Source organism: Ooceraea biroi, chromosome 3, assembly GCF_003672135.1.
Source record: "Ooceraea biroi isolate clonal line C1 chromosome 3, Obir_v5.4, whole genome shotgun sequence".
Taxonomy (NCBI): domain Eukaryota; kingdom Metazoa; phylum Arthropoda; class Insecta; order Hymenoptera; family Formicidae; genus Ooceraea; species Ooceraea biroi.
The window spans coordinates 15,951,674-15,975,493 of NC_039508.1; the positions used below are offsets into that span (position 1 = coordinate 15,951,674).

The 23,820-nt window shown below is 36.4% G+C and overlaps 2 protein-coding genes across 17 annotated transcripts in view; one reads left to right on the forward strand and one right to left on the reverse strand.

The window, feature by feature from the left end:
• Positions 1-23,820, forward strand: part of LOC105277251 (potassium voltage-gated channel protein Shal) — a 153,969-nt gene that overhangs the window by 91,902 nt on the left and 38,247 nt on the right. For 5 of the 10 annotated variants that reach the window (XM_011335492.3, XM_011335491.3, XM_011335496.3 and 2 more), the window contains one exon: positions 1,377-4,754. The exons of 4 other annotated variants lie outside the window; for them this stretch is intronic. Coding sequence is in view for 2 of the 6 variants with exons in the window: in XM_026968505.1 (XP_026824306.1) it covers positions 1,377-1,379 (3 nt within the window). In the remaining 4 variants the exon portion in view is untranslated. Of the gene's footprint in view, positions 1-1,376; positions 4,755-12,088; positions 12,557-23,820 lie in introns of those variants that run through there. One more of the 10 variants, XM_011335497.3, reaches the window with a different exon arrangement.
• On the reverse strand, positions 12,550-21,493 carry LOC105277249 (glycine receptor subunit alpha-3). Of its 7 annotated transcripts, none has more exons than XM_011335484.3 (9): positions 21,216-21,405; positions 20,057-20,206; positions 19,175-19,250; positions 18,034-18,211; positions 17,053-17,279; positions 15,818-15,900; positions 15,287-15,598; positions 14,283-14,488; positions 12,550-12,930 (listed from the first exon to the last, which is right to left on the reverse strand). In XM_011335484.3, exons 3-9 carry the CDS (start codon positions 19,246-19,248, stop codon positions 12,754-12,756), a joined length of 1,257 nt encoding a protein of 418 aa, XP_011333786.2. In that variant the 5' UTR covers positions 19,249-19,250; positions 20,057-20,206; positions 21,216-21,405; the 3' UTR covers positions 12,550-12,753. The 7 variants fall into 7 exon arrangements, with proteins under 7 accessions (XP_011333786.2, XP_011333787.2, XP_019886506.2 ...); XM_011335487.3 differs by having other exon boundaries at positions 12,771-12,930; positions 17,053-17,319; positions 21,216-21,491; XM_011335486.3 differs by having other exon boundaries at positions 12,793-14,488; positions 17,053-17,319; positions 21,216-21,493.

Below are 23,820 nucleotides of genomic sequence, written 5' to 3' on the forward strand. Positions count from 1 at the left end.
TTGGTTGAAAATACCCAATACATAAAAGTCTTTTTTGCATTTTGTTTGTAAAAATGCCAAATAATTTGCTATTTTCAATTAAATAAAAACATTTCAAATTTTAAGCGTGTATTGTGGGAATATCTATTTTCACAGGATTTATTTAAACGTGAGAGTTTATTTCCGAGAAATAACGTCGCTTTTAGTCCATTCTACACCTACGGGCTTTAGAAATAATCAATTCGTTTCAGATACCCTCAGGCTACAGTGCTTGCTGGTGCAATCTCGTTAAATTACGCACGTTGCGATTGCAAGTGTATCGTTGACTTTACACGCCACTAGTTTTACTTACAGGATTTACTCGCGTTTACTTCCGGCAATTCGCGCTACTACCCTCCAGTGTCAATCGATTTTCCTATCTCGAAAAGCTTAGTATGATGATTGAGATTCAGCGAAGCTAGTTTCAAGTTTCGCAATCAGAGCCAAAGTTGATTTTATCTGTTTCAAAAAAGACCAAACGAGCTCTTTGTACTGTGAACGAATATTCTTTGAGAAATATTCTTTAAAGTATTTCTTGTTACGAGAAATGTGATATATTAATATAAAAATTACTAAAAATATTTATTAATCAATATTTTTAAATATTCTATGATGAAATTTTCTATGATTTCTACAAGTGACACATATATATAAAAAAATTATATACCGATTATATATCGAATATATGAAATTCTCATACTGATTGTAAAGGACATTTATTTTTAATACTTTTCCGCATTTAGAAACAATTTCTTTTCCTTTTCTAAGACAGTGAGAAGATCACGGTGGCGAAGAAACCAATCGAATTGTTTGAAGCCAGATTGGCAATCGGTATTAGTCGAGAGAAAAGGCGATTTATGATCGGCCAGTGGGCGTAAGACAATTTTCCAAGATTACGTCCGCTTCGTTTGCCGCCTTGAAATACGAATGGAGTTGAGAACGGGCCGCTTGCGGCTCGGGGCTGCTGGATGAACCCTGAGTGCAGGCAATTTTTCCAGATTTGCGTCGGCTTTTCCCCGACGCGGCCTAGTTTCGTTCAAATTCGTTCTTTCCACATTGAGCCACGACAAAGCGTTCTCTTCCGGTGAACCGTGAATTAATCCTCATTGTTATCATTATTATTGGCACCGTAATTAATTAATATAATTCTTTTTCGATCTCAATCATCATACATTTGCTATATATCTCTTACGAAGCAAATGATTACCTTTGTTTTTAGACGATGGATTATTTTCTACAACATATAAAATGCTAATAATTAATTTTTCATATCTCTCCGTTATTTTTATGATATTAATCTCGACACACTCACGCGACTGCGCGATTATGAAAACGACTTTCGGGTCTTTTAATTCCAGTAATAAAAACGAGCTGTTTGCATCGATGCCACGCGATTGGAGATCATCAGGTTCAACGGCGTTCTGTTCGCGATTTCACGAGCGATCGATTCGTTCCCGGAAGGATGCGGCGACCGTTCATTATTCGCGGCGGTATCTGCGGGGGATCTATGGAGGAAGATCCGGACTTCCGCGATCTACACTATTGTGATGCAGATTGATCGCTATTGAGGGATGAGGATTGGCGCGCGATTTACACACTATGATCGCGTAATCCTGTCAGAATTCGTGGATTTCTGTTCGACATCTCTCGCAAAACGTCTTGCGTGCTGTAACCGCGCACTTATTACGTGCTGCATCGATTTCTGTAGGTGAAGGAGAGCGTCGAGTCCTTCTTGCGGCAAGTCGAGCTTCAATCGTTTATGACGTCGCGCGGATTTACTGAATTAATTGATTAAATCGCGTTAGCTGCGAGACGAGTTTGCGAAATGAGTGCCCCAGGTGTGGCTGAGCGATTGCGATTAGGGTCGTTGGAATTAGACGGGATTTTTGTCCACGCGGGATCAGGTCCTCCGAAGGTTTCGCACCACGTTACTTCGCGTCAGGCCGTCCCTTAAATAATGTTCTTTCAGTGATCCTTAAATAGGGAAGGGGGAAGAAGAGATATTTCGTTTATTGGGACTGTTCGAACAAACCGTAGGATTCATTAATTACGCCCGGATTGGAAGTTTACCTTGCGCTGTAACGGCGGAAGTTTACCTCACTGTAAATTTCATCGTTTTTAATGCTTATCGTATTAATTGTGGCAGTTATGAAACCGTATGAATAATCGTCCTTAAGCTGCAACACTTGCTCTAAATGCAGTCGTTTGATTCTCATCCTGTTTTTCTATTGAATACGATCTTCATATTGTACGATTCATGGTCAGATAAACGAGAAAGATATAAACATTCATTTAAAAGAAAAATAGAGAGAGAGTTACATTATTCGGAGTTACTCTCTGAGGGTGTGAGACTCTTCGTAATCAAGGCTACTGTGAAATTCGTCGATCGAGGGGCGCTCTTAGAGAATGAAACTCTCAAGTGCCTATCCAGTCTCAGAAAATTATATGAATCAATGATTTTTAATATATATTGTATGAATTACTACACGTAACTGCGAAACTATATATGTATATAATATATGTACTAATGTCAACATGCAGTCAAACAAATACGATAATTTTTAGTACATGTTATTTCACAAACGTTTCTATAATTTTAAGTATTCTCAAATAAAATTCATGTATGCGCAATCATACATTTATTACACACATTACGTATCTGTGTCTCGCTACTTACTATTTCTGAACATCGTTTATTGAAATTAACATTTTGCAATATTCTCATAAAGGTATGTAATGTATAAAATAGTATTACTTATTGAGAAATTTTTTCAAGATATACAGATCGATATTATTTAATGACTTGTCTTACGAAAGAATCTTTCAATAATATATTGTTATTTATTTAACACGTTAATAGAATTATGATAACGACAACCAGGGACAGGACGAAGTCTGGAGTTAAGAAAGACAGAACATATCAAATGAAAATGCGAAGCGCATGCAGGATATTAATTAACATAATATTGTTGAGACCAAATGTCGTGATTTATTAAGACTGCTGCTTCCGAATAATCAGTGTGAAAGCAAATTATTAAAGCAAGCATTGGAGAGGGAGGGAGACTTGGTACTGACAATTTTATCACGTCGACAAATACAATTTTGTTGATTTAAGTTCTTTCTCACTTTGTATATAAAGTTAGATTACGTAATTTAAGGAGATAATGGTAACAAAATATTACAAACGTAATATTTTATTTGAAAACTTGATTTTACTCTTGATAAAACTCTCAATTTTTCCATACAATTTTTATTCTTTAATTTTTTTATATTGTACGATAATTTTTCTCATTTTTATACGCATTCTTGAATAAATATGTCACAAACAGAGAAGAAAATTGTTACATTAATGCTTTCTGGTTCAAGATTTGTTCAAGTCCTCACTCACCTCGAATTGCAAGTTAAAGAATAGCTTGGGAATGGACGGATTGGTATAAGTATTGATTTAACGTCACAAACGTGCGACGTTTATATTTCTTTGTGGAGATCAAACTAAAGCGAGCATTATTTGCTAGGCGGTTTGACGCGATGTAGTCAAGATACGACTGTGCGAACGAACGTAAAAGTGGAGGTAGGGACCTACGTACCTTTGTATACTTTTACTTAAGATGATGCCCTCGTTCTTTCAAAGCTTCGTGGCCGACTTCAGTCGATCGCGAGGACTCTTAGGCGGTAATTAATTAAATCGAAATGTCGTTCGATCGTTTATTACAACGTTATCGTTACCGTTGCTCGGCTATAGCAATCGTCCGCTTTCTTTTATCGCTCTCGATGGAAAACTCGCTTTGAGTGCCGCCACGAGAAATTATTGAAAATAAAAAGTACTTCCTGCTTATATTACATTTCGTTCCTCTGAGATAGCATCGCAACTGATTGTGAGACGACACATAAAAGAATCTTGCGATACTTTGTATCTCGCGAATCGATATCGAAGTTATCCTTGAAATGCCATTAATAATTTTGTGAAAGGCTAAAGCGATTTGAGAACATGGTGTACACAGTGTATTTGAAATTTCATAATTTCCATTTAGGAGTTATCGATTTTTATAAAAATATTTATTTATCAAATATTCCATGACCAACTCATAAATTTTGCAAAAAGAACATTTTAAGAGAGAACATCATAATCGATATTTATGGTGTCCAATTGCATGTCACGTGTTAGCAAAATAAATACATTATGAAGAATTAAATCACGTTGCATCAATTTTGTGAAAGCGATCGAGTTACACAAAACTGCACGATTTTGCTAGATCACAGATGATTAATTGATGCAATCGGACGCGCCGGAAAAAAAATGATGGCCCCGGGCACGAGCAACGGAATTGTTTAATGATAACGTAGCGCAATGTAAATATTCATGAAGTCTAGAATGAGAAAAAAAGGAGAATGCACAGTCTTTATCTGTAACAAACCTTTGTAATTAATAGCGTGATTTACGGTTGAACAAATAATTAATTGGGAGAAAGAGAGAGAGAGAAAGAGAAAGAGAAAGAGAGCGAGAGAGAAAGTGAGTATATAAATATGTGTATAGAAAGATTATATTATATAACAAGCGCAAAGATAAAAATGATAAATACAATATACACGACACATACGATACACGCATGTAAAAAGTGCATTCACATTACGACACACACTTACACTTACACCTGCATCACCCTCTCATCGCGCAATAAAATAAATTCTAAATCGTTGCATACTAGAATGCGTGCCTGAGTGCGTGAGAAGCCAAACAGAGAGATAAAGAGAAAAAACGGATATATATATGTATAGATAAATGATTATATAAATGAAGAGATTGAGAGATGAAAATATAATACGTCCGGTCTCTCATTTGTCCAAGGAGCACCGGTTATATTTGAAATAGCGTGAAAAACGCGGCAGTCTAATTAAGCGGAGCAAGTAAACGTGAGTTACATAGAGATGATATATATAAATATATATATCGCAAGGACCGTCGCATGAATTTTCAGGATTAGCCGTTAATAATTAACTTTATCCGTCACGGACGATCGCGCTCGCTCGCGCGACCCTCCCCGCCTGCATTTTTATCGATAGTTAATTTATTCGCGGGATACCCCACGTGCTTTTCCTGTGCGTGTGCCAAACTTGCAGATGAAGTTACTTTGCAGCTTCGAAACGCTGAATGGCCGTCCTTCAATAATTCGATAAAATATCGCACAGACGACTACGTTCATCCCTCAATTAGCATAAAATTACAACGCTGATATAATGTACTGTTTCGCTACATTTACATCCGATCATTTGTATTATCGTATTATCGTACTGTATTTGTTTAACGGAAATTAAGAATAGATTAATTATGTTACCGAATGATTTCTTTATTAAAGTGCAATATATGTTTACTATACAATTTAAATGTGTTATCTCTGTAGAGTATCATTAAAATTGAAGATCCATGAATTATTTTAATTGATTGATGCTGCTCTATATCGTTCCAATTTTAATCCATTAAGCGATTTACTTGACGCGCCTGGAAGGAATTTTCGCGCAAATCAATATCGGAAGAATATTGAATTACTTCGGTTAATTCAGTTATCATGCTGACGTAGTTTAGATATGACATCATTAAACATCAGAGAGATTGACGACGCGGCGCGTCGCGACGCAGTCGATCGTCCTGTGAGTTAGTCTGTAATCGAGAAATAAATTGCAAGTAAGTTAAGAAATTGAAGACAAAAAATTGGATAGAGATTTTCGCTATGGTATTGCGTCCTGTGCGTGTTACCTGTATACGCACGTGTGCACAAAACTCGCGTGCTGAGAGATAATTTCGCGAATTTCAAGAATTTTTTTAAAGCAATCTCATCTGGTTTTTTTAACATAACAATTAAAAGTTTTACTTAATTATATCTAAGAAATTTTCTTTTCTTCATTCGTTTTTATTTCTGGGAAATACACGCTTTGTTATGTTTACTCTTATAAATTTCTTAAAGAAATCTTTTCGTTTGTACGGCATGTGTATCTTAATATACAATTATACACGCACACATCTACAATATGTATTCGATATAATTGGTACAATATCCATTCTTATCAAAGATGTGAGGAGATTATATTTTAATTTAATGTAAAGGTGAATGATATTGCGCAAATTCGCGACATTACTTTTACAGTAGCGGGAAAGAAAAATTAAAAAGATACGAATAAGCAGTGAGTGTGATGATTACAACGGTTGTGAACGTGCAAACAGAAGTAACAGCAGTGGCGACAACAAGTGCAACTGGAGCAGGAACAACAAGTGCAAAAAGCAGACCGAAGAAAAAGAATAATATATAATAAACGAGTCTTTCAATTTACTACTGTACTGCCAATATTTTCTGAGACGACGTAATAACTTTGATAAGGATATTAGGGTGAAATATAAGAAAAAAGTCGGGGGTTGCCCCTTTCATTTGCTTTCAAGCCCCCATGACTCCGCTGGGAAAGAGAGAACACTTAAAAAAATTTCAATTTGCATGTTTTTGAAAGTGCAGAACGTTATAGGACGTAAAGAATGTAATAAATTTGCGTTGCCTAGCAAACAGTCTGATAACTATGTAAATTTCAATATCAAAAATATGCTGCATCTGTGAATGGTAATTAAAAATGGAGCATCATCGGCTTTAATTAAAGTTCCAGGTATTAACTTGTTGTTGAGCAACACAAATTCGGGATGATTAAAATTACATCTTTCTTGCATGATCACTATTGCAAATATCAGTTTGTCATCGGTGTAAATATTCTATCCACATGGCATAGCTTTCACGAGATCGATGACGTAATATAATTAACTTTTGAATGTTAGAAAATTTTTCGAGGCAGCGTGGGCTATTTTCACTTGATAACAGGAGTGAACTGGCGAAATATTGTTGCGTAAATATTGGAGAATATTGTATTAAATGTCGCGAGCATATAGCAACGATATTTTTCGATATGAAAAATCGTATTGTAGAAAAGAAACTTAAAAATTCGCAGTAAAATCATAATATACGTCCTTAGCTATTTAAGCCAGCAAATGAGATTTTCAATGAATAAAACCCATACAGCACACAAACGTTAAATCAACATCTCAGAAATGTTGCATAGCAACATTGCAATGTTCCATCAATATCGCAAAATGTAGATCCGACGTAGAAAAGATATTGCATAAATATCTAATGTCCGTTGAATTGCAATGTCTTGTAGATATTGCATTCAACATCTACAAGACATTGCAATTCAACATTTAGAAACCTTTGTTAGATCTTAGGATTGTTCTTTTTCGCTGCACTTCTGAACAGTGCAATAAGTTAGAGCGAAACAAATATACTTTCTTTCAAGGTGCGATTTCATTGTGTCGCTGGTCGCTCATTTTTAGCGTCAAAACAGATCACGTGATCAAAATTGACCAATGTTCAGCGTTAATTTTGATCACGTGACTTGTTTTGACGCTAAAAATGAACGACGAGCGACACAATGAACATTTACCTTCATTCTAACTTATTGCACTAGTTCAGAAGTACAGCGAAAAAGAAAACCTATTGATTTAACATTATTAATTAATTATTACTAAATATAATATAATTATTTGTTACATATAAGAAGAATGACAATCTTTAAATTGACCATTAATTAATAAAATTATTTGTTACATGTTGTTTCAATGTTGTAGCAACATACAGAATCAATGTAGAAGAATCAACATAGATTCAACGTTGAAAAAATATTTATATTTTAATATTCAACATTGTAACATCTTCGCAACGTTATTTCAACTTTCTGTGCTGTATGGGAAAGGTCCATGATTCATAAATTTGTTAAAGAGAATTCACTACTGAGATAATTTCCGATGACAGCGAGATGACGTCCCTTGTATTTTCTTAATTCGTTTCTCTGAAACGCCAACGACCGCGAAGTCCACTAGCATCTCCGTTTACGAAGTTCTTGCGTGTGGGATCTTGCATATAAGAAAGAAAGATCATCCTTGCTTTACATTTCCGTGAAAAAATTATTTGAGACAGACTCTACCTATAAATAGTTAAATTATAGTATCGATGTACACAGATTATTTTAATAGGAGAGAAGACTTCCCACTGTTGAAGAATCGGTGAAGTGGTCGATCGCATTTTAGGCGATATGCCTGTTCTATTAGTACAACTTAATAGAGTAATTAAAGAGAACTATGCTTAGCGAAATTCAAACAAGAGATTACCTTGCTCTATGGAACTAATTAATGTAAGACATTTCAGTTTTCCTATAATTTTATTACTCCTATGTATGTGCAGCGCATCGCAATTTTATACTATGTGATTGACGTCTAGCAAACATAAGACAAACAAAAACCAAAGAAAAAAGGAGAAAACGATAGAAATATCGTAATGACGTTTGCAACTGATACTCGAAGCGTTTATCATCGGCGAAAGAAACGGTGGAGCTTCGATCTTTTGCGTTTGCCGGCGAAAATTCAGATTGAACGTTAAAAGTCAGGGATGAAATCCGCTCTCGATCGATCCCTCGTAGGAATTGTATAGTTTCCGCGCGATGCGCGACTACTTTTAGACTTACGAAAGCGGGCGTGACGACTATTGTCCCTCTCCGATCGAGAAGTTTGAGAAATGTGCCGCATAGCTGGGCCGTCGGTATTATTATCTGAGTAGTCGAAAGTACTAGCTGAAAGCTGGTTCAAAGCACGAGTACTCGCATAACTATCACGCTGAATATCTGAGTAGCTCAGTGTACCGAATGCCGTGTTTTGCGAAACATCTGTTAATAATTTTTAAGTTATTATTAGCACAGATTTCACAGTTCGCAAGCAAGCAGTATGTAAATACATGTTGTAATATTAAAAATAAGTTTTATATTATGGTACAAGTCGTATGATATAAAAATTAATTTACACAAACGTAATAGCGTAGCACAATCACGATTACACGATTACACCGCAATAGAACTTGTTTCTTATTTCGCCTTCGTGAAGTTCCTACTCAATGATCATTCACTTAATAGGATTTATATCGCGTGTTACTTGCGATATTCGGATCTTCGTGAGCGCTGGTGATGTAAAAGCGGTCGGATATTCGAGCGGCGACGGCCTGGCAGAACGTCAATGTATCGACGATAATATTTAATATTTTTAATTGAAGCGTTTGAGGAGGAATCACGAATATTGTCGACATATCTCGGCCAATCGGCTGCGATTGCCGACGATTGTAATTAGAGGTGAAGACATTTTAGCCAAAGGTGTTGTCCATCTTCGGTAGCTTCCACGCCTTATTCAAAGAGGAAATAAACTAAAATTCATACTTACAGCCGAACTTTATTATCAATCCTCGTTCCTGCTCGTAAAAATCAAAATTTCCAAAGCGCTTATAATTAAATTCAATCCAGCAGCCAAACATCTACAAATTGAAAAGAAGCTTAATCTCTGATATCACATTCTTTCTTATTTATTTAGGATTATTTATTTAGGAGTATGTTTAAGGCGCAATGGCTATATTAATTTTTTAGTTAATGTTTAAAATAAGTTTTACGACATACAAAAAGAATAGTATAGCTCTTTATAAAAAAAAGATATAATTCTTTAGCTTCAAGCCAAGTTTGTTGAAATTTGTTACGTTTCTTAGATTAATTTGGGCCATACCTTGCCATCTATACTTTGGGTGACTGGCAATTTGTGCCAAGTATAATAATTGTTTAGCCGCTTCTTAGAATCCGCCTACGTTATCCGGAATCCATTAATGATCGGCGGGACGTTCGTTAACTGCGCTGACGACAGAAAGTCGATAGTTAATTACGCAAATGAAGGGATCCCCGTTAACACGACGAACATGACTATGGATCGTTTAGAAGCACGCCCATCGATTCGATCGCCATCGAAAGAGCATAGATCAGTGGCTGCGTGCGAATCCCCGATGCTTCTAAATCCCGGATGCAATCGCATTAGATTGCATTTGGCTTTTAAATCGAGTAATAACTTTTGTTTCTTTACCCTTTATTACGACACTGTTTCATGAACATTTGTAAAGGTGTGGGAGTCAAGAGTGAAATACGAGCCGATGCATTATCAGAAGGTAATATTCAGAGACCTGGCACTTGATCGAACCTCATAAAAACGATCTTGCATTACTATTGCACAAGTCTTAAATTTTTAAATGATTATTATGCTTAGAGATTCCTCGATTTGGAGCAGATATCTTATTATCAGAAAGTTTATTACACTTTTCCAATTCATAAAATTCAGACATCCTGGAAATATCTCAGAAAATAAAGTTTTAACAAATTTAATTTAAAATATATTTAACGTGATATTATTAACGTGATACTCAATATTGGGTATCCAAAATTTATTTTTCTAAAATAAAAATTCCAGTAGATAAATCCAGCGGATCTTTTTAAATTAAGCATAATTGGAAGACCTGGGTTCTCTAAAATACAGAAACGATAATTAATGTACAACAAATGCAAAAATCGGGATTTACTCTAATCACGTGCGACTGTTTCAGCCATATAACAATAAATCTATCTCTATCGGACGTATATAGGGTGTCGGATGATAGGCGATAGGCAATTGTATTAACCGTGATGGCTAATTAAACGCGGCACGCTCGTGACATATGTCACGTGCAGACGGCGAGCCATGGGACGTCGTGAAATTATCGTTGGCATTCCCACGGAAACGGCAGATCCGAAGAAAGGCAGCGTCAGGTCGGGAATGCCGAGCGAAGATGAAGAGCTGGTCGGCGTGAGTGGAATATTTCGGACGCGACGTACCGAGAGGAGCGATCCATTCACTGCTGGCAGACGACAATTATGATTCCTTACGTGAATGTAATTATTCGCGGGCGACACGAGCGCGATTCGCCTCAATTAATTGCTCCTCACCGAGCAGCAATTGCTGGATGATAGGGACCGACATTTTTTTCCGGCGCAGCTAACTGCGGCGATTAAAAGAGAGATTAAAGGGACACTTCTATTCATATTCAGCTCAATCCTCACCGTGTGTCGGTGACACTTCGCATGGTCCGTAAAAGATATTATGGGCGTAGCGATGCGCCCGAGAGAATGCCTCAAGAAACTAAATTAAAAAGAATCGCACTTCTGAAATTCTTTCATTCTGTAACTTTTTATTCTTTACTAATTTCATTGAAGTTAAAATGTCGGAAATAATTTATATAATTTGATGTCAAAAAAGACTAAATATAAATATTTCGAGCAAGTTTGTGGAATTCACCTCGCGATATCTATGTTGGTTTCATCAGTATCTTACGTCTTTCTTGAAAAGACTCTCGCATATAACTCAATCAAATTTTATTGCGCAAGTTGCGCTAAAAGTTTTAACTAATTACCCAGTTAATAAGTTTCACTTAATTAGTAATTTTATCCATCGCAGCATTCTGAAATATACTTGCCAAGTGGCGTTCCAACGAGGAAAAGATTCTGGTTTAAAGATTCAGATGTGTGAAAAGAAGGAAAGAGTTGTTTTCGTACCTTTTGTTTGCAACGCCCAAAATAATCATTGAACAAACTTCACAAGTAATTATACATTTTTCTTTTATTTTTATCTTATACCTTATACGTAAAAATATCAAGATATTATTGGTTGCAGAAACTGCATACAATGATAACGAGAATGCAATTCGCTTTCCTATTTCTGTATTGAAATAATTTTGTTAATTTGCGCTAAGGGTCTATTGCAAATGTATATTTGCTACGTATTTTTCAACATACAAAGACTTGTGCAAGGATGACCGGAAATTACTTAAGTAATGAACAGAATAAACGCGAAAGTATAAAACAGTAAATAATTTATTTTTAAATATATAAATCTGTTAATTTTAAAATTCTGAAGAAAGTAAATACATATTTTAATTTGTATTTCATTTTTTTATATACAGAAGATGTTATACATAATAATTTTAAGAAATTGTGCGCGCTAAGAAGTCTGCCTTTATTATACAAATTCTATTAGCTGTCAGCCTTAAATTTTTTAATTCAATTTTTCTATCTTGTGTACAAAAAAGTTTTTTTTAAATTATGTAAAGTTTGCGGATTCACATAGCATCTGTAGCAGGGCATTACGTTGCAGGTTGAGGAACACTGATGTTAATGCTCACAGTTTATTATCGCGCCAGGCAGTAGCGGCCTGCCGCAGTAGTAATACTCCGTAATGTATCAGACAATACGAGGCATTAAGGTACTGCAAAGGACAGTTAAGTTCGACTGCAGAGAAGCGTAATAATTTAATGGTAATTTGCAATATTTTTAGTAGTTTAATAGTTCAAAACGTTATATTATTCATATTATGCATGTGGAATATATTAATTGCAAACCTACTCTTCCCATCTCTCTAATCTTCTCTTCTTCCTTGCAATTATCTTTCATTAAGATGTTTATTTTCTTTTCTTATTTGATTTTTTTCTTAATCAAGACCTTGTAATTTAGACATAGATCAATTTATCACTGATTTAACGTAACAGTTAAAAGATGCTCCATTTCGGCAAAGGGTGTAAATCATATCGTGATGATATCTTCAATGAATATACGAAATTAATTCGACATTTACTAAATTTCTTTATTGTGCCGTATACTTTATACATGATATCTTTTACAGCATACAGTTTCCTTTAACTTGTCTCGCGCTTCAACAAATTTATTGCTGCCTTCTTTTACGATACTTTCTCTCTGCGATTCGATGTCTATAAAAGTGCATTCGGTTCTCGCCAAGTCGGGCGTGCGTCTTGCCGACTTACATTACAGAAAGGTGCTCCAATAGACGACGTTAAGGATGAAGAACGAGAAGGGGAAGAAGAATCTGGAAACCTTGTCGATGTAAATGGCGGTGGCCCGTCCTTGGCAGCACTCGTCGTACTGAACCGCCGGTGACCTCACCGGACTTCTACTTCTTTCAGCGTCTGGTCGCATCGGTGTCTATGACACGAAAAATTAAAAATTAAAAATACAATCACACAGAATAACGTACAAGAACATAAAAAAAATTGACCCATATGCATGTCACATCGATTTACGGTCTTTGTTTCTTCCTTTACTTAGTATTTAATCAAGATTATTCTTCAAGGTAAGTGCATATCAGATTATTAGACTATTGTGCTTAGAGCATGGCAATTAATCGTGTCGAGAACAGGATTACAATGTGGAAAAGATAACAACATGAAAGGAATGAATTAGATACGTAAATGTTCTGCTTCTAAATCGTAGATGCTTGGCATTTCCATAACAGAATTGATGCAATGCGAGATTATACGAAAAAATGATAATTGCACTTTAAAGTATAAAAAGCTTTTGGTTATCAACTGCTAGACAAGGGTAATATTTATTTCGCGCCTGAAGAGCGTCCTAGAATAGGGTTAAAGTGTACGTTGAAGTAGTATGAGCGGATATTATGCGGGAGCGACGCGACGCGGCGAAAACGGTGGGACGCGCACTACTGTGCGGTGTGGATGGTGAACCACAAAGCCGGCGTAAACCGTAAGAGAAAAGGACAGAACAGATATATCACCGCGCGAGTCGAGTGGTGGATGAATACAATCGCAATAAAATAAAACTCTCAAACTTGCTCGAAAGGCAGGGGAGTTACCACGGGAAGTTATACTCGCCACGCGATACGGACAGACGATATCGTCTAAGAGTAGTCGTACTTCGAATGGCGATACTTCGCCACAGTTCGCGCTACAGATGATGCTTGCTGTGCAACACGAGAAAAGATTGGGAAATAGAAACGTTAAAAGAAAGTAATATTTATAGAAATACAGCAGCACAAAGAATTTTCAGGAAATCAGAGAATTCAGCAGAAATATTCCTTTTATGTCAAGGAAAAAAATAAAAAAAGCTAAAATTGAAAATTGAAAAAAATTAATTTAAAAGCAATGCTGTATATCGCCAGTAGGTAGATAGTAAATTAATTTAAATTTTTTCTTTTATACAGCTGCATTGCTTTTGTACGCACGCGAAACGTCTTTCTTCCCTTCCTCTCCTGGTCGTGAGCGAAATGACGTAACTTGATCGCTCGTCCTGACAATTTTCACGGCCCCACGAGCGTCGATAATTTATAATGCGGTCGTAGTTTACAATGCAGTGCCATTTATTCCCGGCGTTTTTATTCAATTGAGCGATATCTTGCACCGGCAGAATGGAATGGCGTTGCACTCGAGCGACAGTGCCGCGAGTACCTTCGCTTTATCTCGACTATCAATTTCGCGGAGAGCCAGCGAAGCACTCGCTGTAAATATCGCGCACAGCGCTTTTTTCCCCTCTTTGTCTACCTTGAAATCGTCGATGGCCTCTCGAAGATCCTCGTCCGAGTAGCCCTTCATGGCCTTCGTGGCGATGGGTCCCATATAGTTGTTCACTACTGCGAATTCCATGAGGGACAGGAAGACGAACACGCTGCACGAAGACATCCACACATCGATTGCCTTCACGTACGAGACCGGCGGCAGAGATTGCTGAGACTGCGTGTTTTGAGTGGCTGAAAGGAAGATGTTAAACCGTTAATCCCGAGATATGCACAGATTGCAATTTAATTAGCATAATGTCTCTATAAATATGCTGTATGTAATATATTGTTAAATATGCGCTAATTGAGAGTAAGAATGCGTATAAAGACTGAAGAAACTTTTTCACCACACTGAATAAGAGAGCTGAATAATTGGCTGCAAAATAAAATTGAAAATAGCTAAAAACAAAAAATCAAAAATATATTTTAAAACAGCGCAAGATATGATGTTAACGGTGAAAGTTTGTTCAATTATTCAATTATTATACGTAATATAACAACAATAGAAATATACGAAAAATTCATCGCAAAATATATCGTTTTACGATTCCGCGAGCGTAAATGTAGGTCAGCGCTATTGTGTAAGTAGACCGATTTTTAAATATAAATATAATTAATTCTGTACAACTGCCTGTCCAGAATTATCTTCGATCCGAGCTCGTTCCCGATACTATTTTTTTCATTTACGCGCTAATATACTTTTCATTACTGCGAGTTTACTGTCATGTGCATCGCATTACGTATTGATCACCATTTGTCTCCGCTTCTGCAACGAAAGCCATATTGGAGTTTATTGCAAATGATTCCACTTTATTTTTATTTAAAACAAGCATCCGGGCAGATTTAAAGGAATTAAAGGATTTAGCAAATCACGATTCAGCTATTGGCGCTTTTGCGACGTCATGTATATCCCGGCAAAACGCTCTACCGTGAATGCAAATATCGTGAATAGTTATTGCGAGCAATAGACACAGGAGGGAACGGCCTTACCGAGGGTCAATAGTGACGTCACACCGAGCGTGACCCGCGCCGGGATGGCTTCCGGCTTGATCCAAAAGGCGATCCAGGACATGACTACGATCAGGGCGGACGGGATGTACGTATGGAACAGGTGATAACCCAGTCTCCGGCGCAGATTGAAGACAATCTGTATGCACGTGAAGTTTCCGGTGGAGTATTCGATCGTACAGTCGGTCGTGTAGTTGTTCGATATGTCGAGTTGCGGCAGCTCTATCTCCGGATTCACCACAAGGGGATCGGTCGTGTTCCAGAGGAACACCAGGTCTTGCGTCGTGTGAGAAACTGGAAAGGAAATAAGGCGTTTGAAAAATGAAAAGGAAAAATATGACGATAATATATCAATCGTAAATACGGCGAATAATTAATTAAAACAGCAGCGAGAGAGACTAATAAATATCGATGCAAATTCGCGTTGTTGAATGTAGGATATAGTTGCGATTTATATGTTTGATGCAATTAATTATTGTGGGATTGTAACGCTATTAATTGTTATGTACTTACGGCTCTCGATCATCATCGAACAGATCTGAGTGTCGTGAGGATAGGACTCGAACTTCATCGCGCAGGAGAGCACCAATGTCAATCTGAAACCAGCATTAAGTTTAATTGTGTGACATAATCCATTAATTAAATTACATTTCAATTTCTAACACTATCGAATACCGTGAATTACTCGATACACTATTTTTGCAATGAAAAATGACGTCGAAGTACTGGTTTTTATTTTCAACCATACGTCATTTTGATTCGGGCGATTCGGAACGAGAGATTTAGAACAACTAAATTTGTGCCGTTTTATTGACAATAAAACTTGACAAAACAAACGACTGGCAACGACTAGATTTATATTGTCCAATATTAATTGTTTAAATTAAAATCAATATTGAATCAATAATATCAACATTAAAAGGTTGATTGGAATTGTATGTAAGTAGAAATAAAGTTAAGATACAAGTAAAATCAATAAAAGCTAAGATATATAGACTTTTGCAGGTAATAAAGAGAAAGCGAATTAAAAGACACAGCGTCGTAATGGAATCTTTAAGAGCGGTACATTAATATTTCAACTACCGAGGAAAATTGATTTAAAATTTTATTAGTAGAATTATAATAATTAAAATTGCTGTTTTTTTATGGCTGTTAATTTGATCTGAATTATACTGAATAATCAATTATTTATAAAATAGAATTTAAATTCTCGATTAAAAAGGTTTAAGGAGTATCAAAACCACACGCGCACTTATGACTTATTCCGGAGCCGTTAAAGCTTTAGAGCTAATAGCATCCCACTCACGAAAGCCGCTAAAACTCACAATAAATTCTCTAAACTCTAGTGTTTCCTCAGACTCCAATATGCGGCGTCGCGAGCGTATCTCATTGCGATAGTTTCGTTCGCACAAAGCAGAGTGCTTTTACAATATAATAGGAGATGGGAAAAGAGTAAGCTAATATTTCCTGAAGTACTATGCTGCTTTTTCTCGAGAAAGCACGTACTTAAGCTCGCAGTCGTGACATACCAATAGCACTTGCTTCTGTTCTTACAGAAAATATATACTCGTTTTGTCGAACTTTTTAGAAAGAACTGTTCTTTGTTTCTTAATATCTGTATTGATTGTAAATTTTTAATTTATAGCTCATTGAAAGAAATCTCGAATATTATAAATCTTGAATATAAAAATCCAGATTTTTGTATTGTAAATATTCAACGGCGATACTAGAATTTAACTAATTCTTACTTGGACATGTAAAGCAGCGTTTTGTCGTGATACAGCCAGAGATAGTGGTTTGGTATCGACATCTCGTGGAAGGTAACTTTCTTTGCATTCTTGAAGAAGCAGTCGGGCCTCCAGATGTTGTGCAGCCAATCCACATCGAGAATCCTGTAATCCTCGGACATGTTCTCCGGCAATCGCAATCTTGAGTCCCGCCAGCTCTGCGCGAGAAATATGTCGGCCACGTACGTCTGTCGCCGTTGGAAAAACAATGTGAACACAGATGCCGCACTTCATGTGTGCGACCGTATGCAGATGACATAATTATTATCCCCTGAATAAAAGACCACCTAACTCTCTTGTTCTACGAACCACACGCTTGCTATAAATTGAGATTCATGGAAAATATGAACAGAAATTCACAGAACAAGTTGTATAATTCATAAAATTGACTTTATATCTACAGACGTCGTTTTTATCTGGTTAATTGTTATTACTACGTGATCAAGAAAGTTTACGTATGAGATAAAATGACTCAACATTTTAATTCATCTTATTAATAAGCGTGAAGTGAATTTAACGCGTAACATATTTACAAGTCATTACAGTTTAATTGTTTTAGACATTTTGCATATACATAGATGCTTGCAAAAGTGCGTATGATATTAAAGCTATTTATTTGTTAATAACAATGAGATGACATATAATATTTTAATCAAAGTATTGGCCGTTGCTACCAATAACCTTTTGTCATCTTTCGGGCAATAGTTTGATCCTGCACCGATAAAATAACTCATCTCTTGAGGCAATCCATCTATTTCTGACCTTACGAATTTTTGCAAGCACCTATTTTATCAAGATTAATATAGAGAACAGCGCAATATATAGGGAAAGATAAAAGATGGATAAAAATAGCAGCGCAATATTTTTGGGAGAGTTTAACGAACGAGGGAGGACATTTTTCGATGTATTGCCGGACAATTTACGTCGGTTTCTCTCGCTCACCATCGATTCCTCATTTATCGAGTCTAGACTGAGCACTGTCACATGAAAATAAACGACGGTGGGCTGCCCGAGGAACTTTGGCGCTCTGTGCTTGTCGTACTGCTTTGGATTCAAAGGCAGGATGTCCTTCAGGGACAAGGAGGTCTCCTTTTTCCCATACTCATCGAAGTCCAGCTCTCTGAAATGTCAAAAGGTGTGAGGAGCGACCCGCTAATGGACACCGGTTACACATTCCTCGCGCCTATTTATCAAAGATTATCTCGACTGTGATGAATCGCACTCGACGGGATATTTCATGATTCAGTGATTCGGAAAGAAATTCTCGATGAGATTCTCGATATGATAATACATTTAGAGCTTATCTATAATTGAACTAGTGTCCCTTTTTTTGGAATGAAAAAATCAAAGTGTCCCAAGATAATCGCGATGGAAAAAAAGACTGCATTGCAGTTTTTAATTTTGAATCACTTCGAGACTTTAAAAGTTAAATAACGACATTAGCAGCGGTATCGTTGGCACAGCAATTTTTGTTGCAGCATCGACGACTCTCATAAATTATTCACGGTCGCGAGCACCGAGCGCGGCACGTTGGCAGTTTTATTATTACAGAGGAAGAAAGAGGGAGAACAGGGTGAATGCTATTTTTCTTCGACCGGCCACGCCGATGCCACAATTGCTAACTGCGGGATTTTCTTTGTTCAATTAGAGTCTGATTGTGGCTATTGATTAAGGAACAACTGCACTGGCGAATGCAGTATATAGGCGTGGATACGTGTGTTATCAAATCGCGATAGTATTCACCATATGACGCGCACACACGTCGCATTATGCGGCATGATGCAGCTTACTGACTGCAATGGATCAGTTTTGATTTCGTATTCTCGAATTCAAATTGATTTCGCAAGTTAAAAATGCTAAAGAAGCTTATTATTATTCACGCACAATTACCTTTCTGTGAAAATCGTCATTAAATAATAATTCTCGATACTGACTTTCCGGACCTATGCTAGAGTGATCCTTCAATGCAAAAAGATTGTATACTTTAAACAATAATAGGAATTTAGATGCTGAACATTCTGCCTCCGGCATGCACGATGAAATCTTGATCGTTCGACAAAGGCAACTACAATTGCATACTCACGGGAAGTGAGGGGTGGCCATGTCAAACAGGGTGTACAAGTAGCAGCATATGATCACCAAGGAGTGCCTCGTCATTCCTGAAGAGAGCAACGAGTGAGTGAGGCGAATGATATGACGAGGTGTGTTATAGCTAACACACACACGGCACGAGGAAAGAGCAGCATGGGCATGCAACGAAGTATGCGGAGTACGTCATGAAGAATTCATCGACGCGGGGAGATCGATGAGAACGTTTTGAATCTCTGGACATCAAAGACACTTCTACCCCGTTTCGCGCGGGTACCTTCGTTTCCTCGGCGTCACGTTACACCGTATGACGCGCGTGCGGGGTCTATTAATATTGCAGCCCGACTGCATAATTAACTCGACTGATGATTCTGGATTATCGTTTGCTGTTGTTGCTGCTGCGAGCGCGTTACGCGTTGACGAATAATAACGGACAATTCATTACTCTCCGTGTGAGGTATCTCTCTCTCCATGCCGCAATTTATACACCACTATTATATACGAATCTATCTACAAATAATATTTATGTACGTCTATTGTAAATAGGGGAACCTCCGTTCCAACGCGCAGTGGTTCGATGAAATATGAGATAATACGTTTGTGCTGTGTCGTAATCAATTAAAGCGATGTAGAATTTAATGATCTCGGCTGTGTATCGTAAGAAATTATTACCAGACAGTTATTACCAAAAAAATCACATAATTTCACACAAAATTATTGATTTCCGAGATCTCCGTGTGTTTATTAATTTGCGGCTAAAAAATTAATACACATACAAACACACATTCCACGGACAATTTTTCACATTGCGTCTTTTTTATTTTTAAAGTTTTACGGTTGCTCGCGCGCCGCTTTTCCGATTCAATTTTCCACTCACCGATCAGCTGCACATTCTATCGTTCGGAAATCCGGCGAATGCTCTCGACGAAGATCGAACGGATGCTGTCAGCCGCTTGCCCGAAAATCCTTTCCGCCGGACTCCAATCACTTCCGATCCCCCGTGAATCAATGAGCATTTGAATTACATCTGCGAACGAAGTCATTGACGCGGATCGATACGTCATTAGTTAAAGTTCTTAATAGATCATGTTGTCGATATTAATAATCAGTAATCGCGATCTGAACATATTTAAACATTCAGCAAGAATTTGACATGACTTCTTATGATTTCATAGAATTCTCATTAATAAATGTGCGTTATGACAAAATTTTGATTGATATGTTACGCAATGTGCGATGTAATATCTGTTTATCCCTTTTACCAATCTTAAGGTAATGAACTTCATTGTTCTGATTTTAATAAAATTTTACAATCGATAATTTAAGCGCGGTGCTTATAGCTCAGCTCGATTATAAGAAAATTTACCGGCGAACTTGTAATTGCATAGCGAAAGTCTAAGCTAATTTTTAAGAAATTAAATCTTAAATCACACTGCATAAGGAACATCTTTAAGAGAAGGTGGTCCTATTAATTTTTATAACTGAAAAACGTACTTCGTGGTAGTATTTTATAAAGATAAGAAGAGGTCAATTTCCAAATCCCATCTTTAGATACACAAACTGATACGAACACAAGTTACGAGTTACATAATGGCATATTACGTAAAAATAAGAAGTTGCTATTGGTATAACGTATAAAAAATGTACATTGAAAAGATTCAAGAGGAAGAAAATAACATTGCAACACAAGTTTTTCACATAGAAACTTAAAATACGAAAAGTTTATCAAAAATAAAAAAGTCTTAAAATCTGCATGTCGATGAAATATCAAATGTTACACGCGATACAGATAACAGTGAGATGTCAGAGCCTTAAACAGAAGAATATATAATACTTATGACTATGAGATTACGAATGTTTAATTACTCGAATTTATTTCAACTATGCACAAAACAAAAGCACTTTTGCTCAAGATTTCTGCTGGTGGTAAAATCATCAGTTCACAGAATCATATAAAGCTTCAACCGCGCTTTTAAGTTTACTCAAGAAAAAGAGAAGTTCTCCAAGAGCCTGAAACACAGCTACGAGCTACAGACCTGCGTATCACGACTGCCAATTCCTTCTGCTCGTTGGCTTTGATTTCAGATCTTACTGAAAGTATTACCAGTAGTTTGTATCGTCGTATAAAAACACGCGAAACACTTTCGTGTCTCTTGCGGCGGTGAGAAACTCGGGGTCCGCGAGGAGACCCGCGAGGAAACACAGGAGTGACGCTGTCGTCGTCGTCGTTGGATCTTGTCACGTCGGTGCGCCGGGTTCGCGGTGCTAGCACTAGCTGTAACGGTGCACTTCTTTTCACGCTATCCATAAATCCACCCCGTCTCTCGGGCTGTCTCTAAGCCAATTTGCGTATCGACTAACTGATTAAACCCTACTCTCTTTCATCGTCGGTATCGTGTAGCGCCTAAGCACGTGGGTTTAGATTAGAGATCCTGCGATTTTTCAATTAAAAAGACGCTGGGGAAGAGAGAGAAAAAGAGAGAGATGGGAAGGGTGTAAAAGGGTGAAAGTGAATTACGTTACACGTTGGCTGTCTAAATCCAATTATCATCGCGGTGAACACGATACATGTGTTGACAGACGTGTGACACGAAATTTACGTAAAGATAGTTACATAATGGGGACTTCAATCAATTGTAGATTTATTTACATGTATAACTTTTATAATGTATTATTACGTTGATAATAAAGCTGAGGATTGTGGGTGCATTTCTTAAACATGTATTGTATCTCGATCAGAAAATGTTTCTTTTAATTAAAATTTTGGATATAATTTTTGTCATACTCTGTGTGTGTGTTTCAATATATATTTTCAATATTAAATATGTTGTAACAATCATTTATGAATTATTGCAAATACATTTTTTATACAATACCTAATTTGTATAAGATGTTATTAATGTGATTGTATTTTATAATAACAAAATGTATGACAAGTATAAGCCAATAGTACTACGTATTTTTCTACTTCTTCTAGAGAGAAAGAGACATAACAATTTTTAATGAAATATATTATCATGAAAATGGAAATGTACCATAAAGATTTATTGACGAAGCAATAATTCAGTAATATCTATTTTTGCTATCTCAAAATAGCTAAAACTTGGGAAATTGTTAGAATTACTTTTCATTGTTTGTTTCCAACTCATTTTTAATTGTGGAATAATTTCTTTTTTTAATAGAAATACAGTAAAGAGTTTTGATATACCATATATCGAAATTGGCTTACGTTTTCCTGAACATGCTTGCAGTCGATACGAAAGCTTTCTCCTCTTATTGAAAGCTGTTAACATGACTCGAGCTTTAGCAACTGTACAGTTGAAAACATCATATTTTTAGACAGATATTAAAATCAGATTATATCAAAATTATTTCCAATTAATTAACAAACGATTTTTAATTAAATAGTTAAAAAAAATTGCTTTTCTCGTTTTAATTATCAACAAATGACAAAACAAAAGTCTTTGGGTAAATCAAAATTTACCTGTTAGCTCTCAAGTGAAATACGAGAGGGCCATCATTCTTTGGAATCGATCGTTTCTGACCTCGTTACTTGTTAAATGATTAACGAACTATTGCACAAAGAAACTGTTTCATGATATTGTTGACCACGAATTTCTAAGAAGTATTTATTTGTTACAACACAACCATCTGAATTATTTGTGCATATATGTATCAACATATTCATTATTTTACTAAAAAGCTTTAGGATACTTATTTAAATATTTATAAACACTATTTTATAATGCATAATATATATTTTTCACGTTCGTACAAAGATTAGGAAATAATCTTCAAGTTTATTTTACACCAGACGTTGTATGTGCATCGAGAAAAATATTATATAATGAAATAATTTACAAGGAAGCACAAAATTATATTTCTGTAATAATTATAGAAATAAAATAGAGAATTCTCTCTTGATTCGGACAAACGGGAATGATTGGTCGCTGAATAAAATAAACAGTGACTTCAGTTGGACAGGATTTTCTCCTGCGTATTTATATTAGATCATACATAATTCCCAAGATAATCCTTGTGGAAGCCGCGCATCACCGCGCGATCAAGCCGCTTCGCGTGCTCGCGCATGTATTTCCTGTCGCGAGAAAAAGCATCGAAAAAACTGAATCTACACGAAACCAGAGTAAAAATTCGGATATTGGCTGGCCTTTACTACGAGGCCCTGATATGTTCAATTGGAACCATCTTTGTCTTCGGCTTCGAGCAGTCAAAATTAACTGCACTTAACTCCTTGCGTCTTTCCATTCTCGTAGACATATCGTACAACCAAAGTATCACATCACTTAACATTTCAGTATTAAATTATAACGCTGCTGGATATGTGTATTTCACGCAATTATTAATTAATGTCGCATAGTTGCATATACAAGAAGTAATAAAAAAATTATAATATACATTTGCAGCGTGTTAAATTAATTCAATTTGCTTTGCCTTGCTAATCATTATTTAATTAGAAATAAATATCTAATCATCTGACGCAAGGAATTAATGTATTCCAATTAGCAAATAATCTCCAATAGCTGTTGTAATTTCAGCATTCGCTTGTCTTCTCGCTTTACGTTTTGCAAAACGTTTGAAACTATCGCTGGCACAGTCGATTTCGCGGGTCTTCGTACTTTG